Raw genomic sequence first — 11864 nt, forward strand, 5'->3', positions numbered from 1 at the left:
GTACATGTGTATATTTACTGTTGTGTTGTTTTTTTTTTTTTTTTTTTGCAGGGGGTCTTGGCTATCCCTCCTCTCTCTTTTCTGCTGTTCTTGAACATACCCTCCAATACTCCCCACTCCTCCATTTACCCCTTACCTTCTGGCCACAAAGCAACACACATGAATAGCCTAGTATTTATTCCTCCATATGTATACATGCATATGAAGGTGTTTTGGTTAATGCTTTAGAAAAATAAAATTTTGGTTTTCTCACTCAACAGTACTCATGCAAATTCTTCCAAGTCAACTTACACAGTTTTATTTTATTTTTTTAATGGCTTCATAATATTACATATGTGTATGTTCCATAATATATTCAATCATTTTTTATCATCTTTCTACTTTTTGCCACAATGAACAGTGTAGCAATAAAAGTTCTTATGTGTAAATTTATACATACTAGTGCTTTTATGTCTGTTGATTTCTGGGGAAAATGAATATGGTGATTCAGGGTATTGGCTCACTCAACTTCCTAACTTTGCATCTTCCTGGTCATAACGGAGACAGCAGCTCCCATAATAATCCAATTCTATGACATGATTTTAGAAAATAGTCCTGAAATTTCAGCTTCACGTCTATTTCTTCAGCCCTAACAATGTGTTTCTGAGCAAAGTATATACCCTTTAATAAATCTTTTTCTATTTGAACCACTTAGAGAGGACTGTATTATCTACAGGTATTCAAGATGATGACATTTTCCTATCTTTGGTGGGGAAATGACTTTGGGTTGCTTTTCTAGCAAAGATAAATTATATTAATTTGTTTAGCAGGAACTAACATTGCATGTCTTATGTTACACTTGGAAAGACCTGCTTATCTTTCATCAGTGCCTCTGGGCAGATGACCTAACTCCATGTAGCTCCTCTGCCTCTATAAATGTGGGAACTCTCAGAGAAATGCCAGACTTTATTCATTCCTCCTCTATTAGGCAACCAGGTACAATGATCTCCATTTGGTTGGTTGCTTTTGGGTACAAAGAGAAGACAGAAGTCACTCATTTTTAATATACTCATATAGCTGATCTCATTCAATAGCCACGAAAGATTTGTACCCCACCCCAACTTTTTGTTATTTTTCCTGAAATGTTCACGCGTACAAATCATCATTTGAGGATGGGAATAAAAACTAAGTCAAGCAGCACATCTGTTTAAATCATTTATTTCAGCACAGGCATTGTTTTAAATTTGTGCTTTGTCTTATAACACATTTAATATCTAGAGAACAGGTTTGAGAACAAGTACATAAAAGGATTATTTGACAATATTTCAACAAAAGTGCTTAAGGCTTATTTGTTTCAGAGCACAGAAGTGCCAGTCACAGAGCCCCTAAATGGTGGTAATACATCACAAACTTGCTTGGAAGGTAAAATATTTACATATTTACACTGTACATTCAAGTGGGATATTCTGCAGCATTATTACTATTATTAACAATAAACTCTGAGCAATAAGGCCTCCTGAACCCTCCGGCATTCAACCAAGTATATTACTTTTATGGAGGTGTGGATTTTCCAATTTCATTTCCATCTTCACAACCTACATGGACTTTCACCATCTCCAATACTAGCACATAGTCACCTCTTACACAAAGTAGCTTTTATTAGCTTATCTTCAGTCAAAACCTTGTTAGTAGCAGTTGATGTTTTATTAATATCAATGTATTTACAATGTAAGGGGAAAAATTACTTAGAAGAAAGTCTAAAAATTAATCTCATAAGCCCTCTTTTAAATGGACATTACATGTAAAATTTATGGTTACAGAAGTTCATTACCTAACCAAGATAATCAATTACCAGGTACTTAATAATATTGATTCCCTCATGGTTTACTCCATTTATGTGAATATTCATTTCAATAATGATTACATCTTTTAGAAAACAAGTTATAAATATAAAAATGACTATTATAAATTACTATAGCTATGCCAAAAATGAATATTAAAAAGCAGCAGTCTGTATGTTAAAATACATAGAAATTTGCTATACTTCTTTAACGAAGTGTTTTATAAAAGTATAAAACTATAGAAGGTGCTTTTTTAATGAATTTTCTGTTTTCTTGATTCTTGAGCCAGACCAACAAGCAAACATTACAAATAGTGCAAGTGAACATTGACCATCAAATTATCTTTGAGTTCAGATACCATAGATTCTAGTGCAAAGAACCAGGGCCCCAAAGTGGTTGTTTATTCTCATTTTAACTTGGCTACAAGGACATCAATTTACAATACTGATACAGCCTAAACTCAGTGAAATGTAAGCAAACTCCATTTCCTATTTTGTAGCATACATGTAGACCCAGAGTATTTGCTGAAATAGAACTTGCAAGCTGATCATTACAAAAAAATCAAGAATCTTCATATTAAAATATTAACTGAATACTTTACATAAAAACATAGGTCATGGTTTATGAAAATTTTACTTAAACAGATAAATAGAAAATAGGGAAAGATAGAATTTACAAACATACATAAAGAAAAGAATAAAATGTTATTTATTTTTTACTATACAAATTTAAATTGAAAAATTCTGAAGACTTGATTTGAAATTCTATTTTCAGTCGCTCAAGACTGGTCAGAGCCTGAAGTTTAAAGCAATTTATAGATTGAAGGAGTAGCTTTCATGTTAGTTGCCACATCTTCATTAGTTTTGAGTTGTATGGGAACGATGGGAACTTGCCCTGACATTTTGCTTCTAGGCAAGGCAATGATTAAGAAGATAATGATAGTATAGTTCTTTCTTGAATTTTATCAGTTCCAGATCTTCATACACTTCACCAACACCTATCATTATCCTTAATTTATATGGATGAAACAGACAGGTGAGGCAAATGGAAAACAAAATTAGATCAGGAAGCAAATATAAACCAAACAAGAAGAAGTCCACTCATGTTGACCCTCACAGGACTAAGATCAGGGATGGCATACTTTCTGCACAAATTATCTTCACCGCCGTCTATTGGTGTTTATTCTGATTAGGAGGAAAGAAAGCTGCACAAGTTCTGCATGGCAACTAAAGAGTTAAGAAAGTCAAGTTATCAGTGGATATGAGAAGTTATTCAGTTTGAAAAAAATTATTGAAAGAATCATAGTGATAAGTTCTTTGAAGCTCTGCCTTCTAATTTCCCAAGGGTTTGGTAAATGATTTGGTAAAGAAGCCTATGAATCTCAGGGTGTCAGATCTGACTTGGCAGCACTGTAGGGACTTGGCCAAGCCTACCACCCATACTTGTGACTAAAATGCCCCACATGGGAAATGAAGAAAATAGAAAAATGGATACGTCTGGAGAAATGGGAAAAAACAGTTGCTGAGAGGCCTGAAGTAAGGATGTCAGTTTCAGGAAGGCGTGTCTACTTATCTCCACTCCCCAGTTATGTTTCATTCCTAAGCAGCAATTCCACGGCCAAGCCACCTTCTGTACCCTCAGGATGCCTGGCTCCAGTCCTTGACTTGATTAAAATTCAGTTCTTAACAGTCCACCCAATTCCTACAAAGGATTTCAAAGGAATTCCTAGGAGTACAAGTGTTTGGCTTACTAGGGATTCAGCTCCTTGTCTATAATCTTAACAAGCATTTCAAACACGTGCCACCCTGGCTCCACTATTGATATAACAGGATGTCCTTATGAAAATTCCCTTATCTTCGTTAGAAAGGAAAAAACCCCCCAAAACCCAAACCCTAAACCTCCTAAATGTTGGTGAGTCAAACAGGATGATAATATTTACTCCATTGTCATTATCCCTACATTTTATTTAACGTCATGAGTATGGGGCGTGGACCAGAGGAGGCAACACAGAGTTTTGCAGTTGTGCTGGGTAACTAGTAAGTTTTGTAATGCTTGGGATATTAGGGCTGTAAATCACAATGAAAGGTGTACAAAAACGTTAGGGGGAAAGTAGAGCAGAAAGCCAAAATTGGACAGCAAATTAGAGACTAAGTTGGGGGTGGGAGAGAAAGGCCAAGGATATATACAGAGGAAGAAAACTGCAGAGAATCCCCAAAACAAGAATTCATTGCTCTAGAATTCAGCAAGTGTATGTATAGGCTATGGAGGGGTGAAAAAAGAGAAGAATTTGGGTTGTTTCAGAGCAGGTCCTTCCCAGATAGATCTTTTTGTATCTGTCCTTCCCACAGACATATACATTTACACTTCCATTACAAGCTTTTGGTGAAAAGGTTATGCATTTTACTGAAAAGACCTCATAGTTCTGACTCTTTGTCATTTTCATCCAGGTAGTATTCATCATCTGTGGTTGTGTCTGTGTCACCGTCTGAGTCTACTGGATCCTCTTCATAGATGTTAAGTGGTGCACTTGGAGATAAGCCATCTTCTGGCATCTGATTGCTGGGAGAATTTGAGCTTGACGACTCCGCTGGGTTAGGAGGATTAATTACATCATCTTTCAGGAAGCCAGGGTTCTTAAGAAAACTGGGTTTCCATAATCTTCCTTGTGTGAGTGACCTCTTTACATTCTCCAAGAAAGCCAACTGTTGTTCTTTCCCAAAAATCCCATAATCAATAGGTCTGGATATAGACGTTGGAGACTTGGGACTCGTTTTTGTCCTGCTGCTATGCAAAGCCCAACTTTCATTTTCATCATAGGAGGAGTGTTCAGAAAAAGATTTGAATCTTTGACCGTCCCCACTGCTGTTGGGGAATTCATTCCCAATGGTCAGTCGGCTCAGGGCATTGTCGATAGAAGTGCTTTCGGAAAAATGGCGCTCCCTGGCTTTCGGAGGATGACTTTTGCGAAGCACATCACCGTGTACGCTGATGCTTTTTAAACTCTTTGAACGATAGGGGTGGAGCTCAGGTTCCCACTCCAGAGATGCAGCACTCCTTTGTTGTTGCTGACAACTGGCCCGCGGGATGCTTACTGTAGATTTCTCCTCAGGCTCCAGTGGAAAATGAGGGTGCAGTCTCCTCTGATGGTCAGAGAAGTCTGCTTCCCTGAGGCTGGTGAGTGTGGGTTGGGTCAGGGTTCCTGACTCTCTTCCCAAAATCTGAGCTACTGTTCCATCTTTAGAATTCTCACACTTTGGTCGTGATTCTGAGTTATGTTTAAACTCATTTGGATGTGGTTGTGAAATGCTATTAGTCTTCTGATTGCTTAAGTGTGTAGAAGCTTCTCTGTTGGATATTACGGTTACCTGGAGAGGGTTGTCAGATTTCTCCACATCTATTCCATCATCACTCAACTTGCTTTCACCTGTGGATTCTGTGGACTTTGGAGTAGGCTCAGAGGACAGCGGGTTGCACTCTGGTGTGCCAAGAGATAAACCACCAAAGCCAGAGCTGTTCCCGCTTTGGGGGAAGATAGTAGCTACATGCTTTCTGAGGCTTAAATGTTTAGCTGGAGATTTTCTGCTTGCTTTGGACATGGCTCCTAGTCTGTGTTTAACCGAAGATCTGTTTTTCCCTCTTTCTAGGTCATCCAAGCTGGTTTTATTTTTATTACTTCTTGCAGGAAGTGAAAGTTGATCCCATGTCAACCTCCGCATTTCAGCTTTAGCCTTGCTGTTCTCCATCAGATTTACCTCCTGACTTCTTTGTTCTTTGGGTTCAGACTGCAAACTGTCTAAATCTTGTTCACCTGAACAAGTCTCCTCATCAAGCTGTAGTTTATGCAAAGCTGGAGTAAGAGCAAAGGGCTGGCCTTCTGAGTCAGAAAGGGCTTTATCAGCTTTTTTTTGGAAACTTGCTGCAATTTCCCCTCTGATTTTACTAGGCTGCAATCCATTGGAGCTGTCATCTTTAGCTATTCCAGTAATATCTTTCTGAAGACACTTTCTACTTCCAGTAGTTGTAATGGCTATGCCACTACCTGCATGCTCCCTAGAACTTCTGGTTTGGGGATTTTCAGCATTCTCTTTTGAGTGGGCTGGAAGATTTGAAGGACCACTCTTACTTGATTTAATGGATTTCTGATAATTTTCAGATTTCTTTTCTGTAACGTTTTTTTCCTGAAGCATTGATGAAGTATGCAGGGTTTCACTTTGCAATTTTTTCCCTCTCTCTTTCCTGTTTTGTGACTCACCTAGGGGTGTTTTAGCTAAGTTATCTAGGGAAATCTCTGTAGTTTTAGATTCTCCTTTATGATGAGAAACATCTACCTCAATAGAAGCCATTTCCTGTAATGTAGGTTCTGAGGGTCCAATACTTGGTAATTGTGAAACAGTCACATTTTCAGTGTTGTGCGAAAGATAATGGCTGTTTTGCTGAGAAGAGCTCACCAGCATCTTTAGATCTTCAGATGATGGTGTTCCTGACTGCTGTTGTGTAGAATAATTTAGTTTGTCTTTTTCTAAAGCATTAGGAAATGTTTCAGTTCCCATTTCAGTTGCTACTGTAAGTGAATCGATATTTTGTGTATACTTTTGAAGGAGGTTACTGAACTTTTTGCTGTGTTTCCTTGGTAGAGTGTAATATAGTGAAACTACCTCAAGACATTCTACGTTATCTTCATCACCAAAAATAGACAACATACTAGTAGTCTTAAAGTTATGTAATGTTTTCCCACTTTTTCCCCCTGACATATCTGAAGAAAAAGGTAAAGGGTCTTCATTTGAAAGGGAAAATATACCTGTCTCGAAGGCAGCCATTTTACCATCTTTTTCAATGCATTCTTGAGGGTATTCCTTTTGGTGGTGTCTTCTGGTAAAAGAACAATCCCTAACAGATGAGTTACTTTCCAAAGGATTAATGCTTTTCTCCCAAGGCCTTAGTATTATAGTAGACGCATCCGTGTCTGAGACCAAGCATTTTTCTCTTTCATCTCTTCCAACTGAGAAACATGGTACCTCTGAAGGACACGGCACAGCCCTTTTGATGAGGAATGGAAGTGATCCTTCTCTAATGGAAGCAGATCTAATATTTGTCATATTTGTCATCCTCTCTGTGGCTTCATGTGCTACTGAGACTGTGTCTGAAACGACTTTGGAACAACTGCTTTCTGACGCAGAAGAACTGTGACTAAATTTGTTTGCTGTGTCCTTCCCTACTGGACTTTCCACATTATTTTTGATTTGGAGTGGAAGTGGCTCATTCCTAAATGAAGAAACCATTTTCTTACTTTCTGACTCCCTGCTATTGATGAGAAAACTGGCTGCTTTTCTTGGTAAGGTACAATAAGTTGTGTGACGCTCAGGAGCCTTGGAATTGCTTTGATTCATGTCAATGAAGCTACTGCTGTCACTTGTGGGTGTTGATTTACTTCCTGTTTTGCTTAACTTTTCAATACAAGATATACGTTGTCTTATTTTTCCTTTTACCTTTCCAGGCACACAACTGTTATCAATCTTTTCATTTTCTGAGGGGGTTAGGGCTAAATCATTATTTTGATTCTTGCTATCATTGTCTTTATCTTCTCTTTCTCCCTGAGATGGATCTTTGCCTGAAGGAGTTTTCTTGGAGAACACTGTAGTACAAGGAACCAGTGCATTAAGGAAAGAATTATTCGATGGTGAGGAATCTGGTAGTGTACCTGATGACAGACATAAGGAATCACATGGGATGTTGTGACCGGCTGCTGACTTGCTACAGTTGGTAGAATGAGGTTTGGCACATTGTTCTTCCTTGGTCTCAAAAACTGCAGGCTTTTCTGGAGACTGTACATTTTGATTATCAGTAGGTTTGGAGCTCCAGTGGTTACTTTTAATAATGCTTGAAATATCTTCATTATTTACTCTTAATTCCTGGTGACAATCTTGATTTGGGCTGAAAAAAGATGATGGTATCCTGCTTTCCTGAATGAAAGGAAGGGATGTTGCTGGGCCAAGTTTTCTGTTTTCAGTATAACTCTTATCTTTTTTTAGTTCATTGGCTTTATCTCTCTGTGATGTATGAATTTTGGAGATATCTTTCCTAGAAGTGACTCTAGGTGACTTTTTTGAACTTATTGTGGTAGATGTATTATAAACAAATCTGTTGCTCTTGGCTGAGTCTTGGGAAAGAGGATTTTGAAAACCAGCCAAAGGGTTAGAGATTACTGTCTGTGAAACAGGTTGGGGCATTTCACTTGTGTTTGTGTGGTCTGTCTTGTTTAGTTGTTTGTCTTTTTCCAAAATAGATTCATTGAAGTCTTTCTCATTATTCACTTCTGTGACCAAGATATTGGGTTGGCTTTCTGTTAGAGGTGGAGAATCAGCTGAATTTCTGTTGGTCACAGTGACTTCTATGTAGTTTCTTATTGGAAGAGAGGTAGGCTTAATTTGCTGCAAAGTGACTGTAGAATTCTGAAAGTTGGGACTCTGAGAAGTCCCTTTGTCATCAGGAATTTGGAGGCAGGCACTTCTGAATGAGGATGCTAGAGTCTGAGGAATTCCAAATGAGTAAGGGTCTTTGTTGATGTGTACTTCTATAGAATTGTCCTGTTGACATTCTGATCCACCAGATTTGATGTGGTAGCTTGAACCAGTCATGGAGCAAACATTTGGTGTGCTGCAATGAGTCACCTGGTTCCCATTACCTTGTGACATGTCCATGCTCTCCAATGTGGATGTCTGAGAATCCAATTGCCAAGGATGTGGCTCTTCTTGGTCTCTGGAAATATCTGTTCTGTAACTAGGAGAAAATGATCCCCAGTGTTGAGAAGAAACACTATGACCATGACCAGCTGAAGCACTATTGGCTTCAGTGGAAATCATTTCAAAGTCTCTGTCAGAAGAAGTGAACGGTTTCCTGCTTTGATGAAAGCCAGACCAGGTAGAATGTTCTTCCTGCTGGCCCCCAAAAGGACTTTGTCCAAATCTCTGTTCCCTGCTTCGTCCAAAGGTATTACTAAAGAAAGATCTAGCAAATGGGTTGTCTTGATGGTAGAATGGCATATTCTCTGAGTTTTCAAATGGGTCAGGGCTCATTGCACTATCCGTGGGGGCATTTAAACTAACATTTTGGTAAACACTCTGTGAACAGTAAAATTCATATCTCCTATTGTCCTGAAAACACCTGGGATACATATATTGGTCAGCAGGGTCAATTTCCATTGGTGATGGTGCCGTCAGCAACTCTTCCTGGTTCTGTCTGTCTCTAGAGGAGTCTGATCTATTCCATATAATGGATGATAAAGGAGTTCTCTTTGGGTTCTGCTGGTAGTTTGGTGGTATAAATCCGCTCTTGTTCTGAGTTGTGGCTGGAAAATGTAAGCTTCTTGCTGTGAAATACCCTGTGGCTGGTGAGGCTAATCGTTGCTTGCTGTCAAAACACAGAGAAGCACTACCAAAAGTATTCTTTTGCACATAATCTTCTTTTAAGACCCTGGGCTCCCTCATCCTGTACATATCATAAATTGTCCTTGTTCTAGGAGTAAAAGTTTTAAAACCTTCTCTAGGGGTTCTTGGTCTTAGGATATCATAGATAGGCATATTAGATGTTTTGTTATAGTGATTTTTGTGCCTTCCTGTGATATTACCATGTCTGTTTCCACTGGAATATAAAGGACTGAACTGTGTTCTTGATCTATAGTTGAGAGGTGTTGTGGTATTCACTGAGCTTGGAGATTGTTCCTGAGCCAGTTTGCTATCCAAGTCATCTAAAACTGAAAGGAGAATATGAATGAATTTTTTTGCATAACATTTTACACTCGAATAATAATTTGAGTTGTTTCTCTTCAAGAAACATAATCATGTATATAATTTTATTTTTATCATATTATCATAAATGTGATGATATTAGTTTTGATTATGTTAGCCTGACTTTTACAAAACTGTAATGGAAGTTTCTTTTTTATACTTTTTTAAATTATACTTTTTCAAAGCTAACCTTCCATAATGCCGTAAGGACATAAAGCTACATTTTAAAAAAAATAACAATAAATTTTAATCATGGTTTCTTTTAGTATATCTTTTGTATCACTACGTAGCTAAAATATTTCCAACTGTGTTTACCTCAGAGGATTGTAATGGAAATTGGAGTCTATAAATAAATAATCTGATTTTTCAGTTGTACTGTTAAGAAAACAGCATTACCACCAAAAGTTTAGCACCTAATTTATAAACATGCTTATTTGGGTGGATTTGATCAATACATAAAATGTAAAGTTCTATACAATATTCTTTTTTCTTTTTTTTGTAATTTATTTTATAGAACACCTGTATGTTCTGGATTTTTTTTTTTTAAGATTTTATTGGGGAATTGGGGAAGGGGAACAGTGTTGGGGAAACAGCCAAGTTGTTGTCCTTCAGTCTTAGTTGTGGAGGACGCAGCTAGCTCTGCTCCAAGTCCAGTCGCCATCCGCTAGTCGGCAGCTTGCCCATTCAGCTCAAGGTGCCGTGTTCAATCCTAGATGTGGGTGGGCATAGCCCACCATCCCATGTGGGAGTTGAACCGGCAACATTGTTGTTAGGAGCATCTGCTCTCACCAGCTGAGCCATCCTGCCAAACTGTTGGCAGCTGAGCAGTAGCTCAGCTGGGGCGCAGCTCACTGGCCCATGTGGGAATCGAACCAGTGACCCTGATACTCAGAGCTCGCGCTCTTAACCAACTGAGCCACTTGGCCGGCCCTACAATATTCTTAAATTATATGCTAATGGTATATTATGTTTTCTGGAAAAATTAAGACCCATTAGCACTCATTTAACATAGCACTTTCTATGTGTCAGGCACAGTTCTAAGCACTTAATTTATTAATTCATTAAACCCTCACATAACCTTATAAGATTGGTACTATTACTAGTCTCATTTTATAAATGAGGAAACTGAGGCACAAAGCAATTAAGTAGGTTGTTGAGGCCACACAGGTAGTAAATGGATCCAGGCAGTCTGTCTCCCGAGCCCATCCATGCAAGCAACCACTGTTCAGTGCCACCCTGTGCCACAAAAATTCACTTTTCATTTTTTCTTTTAATGAGTTATAAAGATGATTTCATTATGAATGCATAATGTTACAAGGATGTGAAGTTGTCATTGTGAAACAATGTTTACTTTTCTCTCAGTGGCAAGGTCAGAGGGTGGTGTCCAAGTTAGGGCCCAGTAACCTCCTTTAAATACCAAAGACCTAGGCCCATCTAAGGCCCAGGTCTCACGCTTACTAGGTCTACAATCTCTGTGATCTCAGACAAGTCACTTTTAGTTGGTTGGTTTTTCTTTAAATTGTGTTTATTTAATCATATTTAACATAATTTCCTCAGTAAAAACCTGTTAGAATTTAAATAAAACCATAATCTTTTAAAATTTTAAGATTCCCTAAGGCCCACATTATAGTACATATAATTTTACCATATTCGTGTTACAATAAATACAAGTAGATTATATATTTATTAAAGACATGTTCATTAAAGAAAATTATATGACATGAGAAATAAGTTATGGGAATATTTAAATGGTTGAAGAAGTTTTTGGTTTAAAGAAATCTTTCCTTCTGAGTTACACAAAGTGGTGCAATCTCAGTTATTTAAAATTATTTGTCATTTAAAAATTTGATTATAGGGCTGGCTGAGTGGTGTAGTGGTTAAGAGCTGGCTTGGGATGCCAGAGGGTCCCGGTTCGGATCCCACATATGAGGGCCAGTGACATTGCCCTCTACAGCTAAGATGCTGAACAACAGCTCAACCTGGAGCTGGGCTGCTGTGAGTGGCTGGGTGACGGCAGGTGGGTTGCCATGGGCTACCATGTGTAGCAAGCAGCCAGTGTGAGCGGCCCTCCAAAAGCCAGCAACTGATCTGCCTCGCCCTGGAAGAGCACAATGGTGGTGCCATGTTGGGCCAGTGAAGCAACGTCCTCCACAACTAGACTTAGGAACAAAAGGACAGCAGCTTATCTGTTCCCCTTCCCCCAATTCCCCAGCGCTGTTCCCATCCCTCAATTCCCCAATAAAAATCTTTTAAAAAATAA

The 11864-nt window shown here is 38.5% G+C and overlaps 1 protein-coding gene across 10 annotated transcripts in view; it reads right to left on the bottom strand.

Annotated features, from left to right (window-relative positions):
* Positions 1-11864, bottom strand: part of LOC109371551 (KDEL motif-containing protein 2) — a 109722-nt gene that overhangs the window by 25285 nt on the left and 72573 nt on the right. For 9 of the 10 annotated variants that reach the window (XM_019624114.1, XM_019624115.1, XM_019624116.1 and 6 more), the window contains one exon: positions 1182-9570. The exons of the other annotated variant lie outside the window; for it this stretch is intronic. In XM_019624114.1, the coding sequence (XP_019479659.1) occupies positions 4235-9570 (5336 nt within the window). In that variant the 3' untranslated portion in view covers positions 1182-4234. Of the gene's footprint in view, positions 1-1181; positions 9571-11864 lie in introns of those variants that run through there. 10 annotated transcript variants of the gene reach the window in all.

Source organism: Hipposideros armiger, unplaced genomic scaffold (assembly GCF_001890085.2).
Source record: "Hipposideros armiger isolate ML-2016 unplaced genomic scaffold, ASM189008v1 scaffold_580, whole genome shotgun sequence".
NCBI classification, from domain to species: domain Eukaryota; kingdom Metazoa; phylum Chordata; class Mammalia; order Chiroptera; family Hipposideridae; genus Hipposideros; species Hipposideros armiger.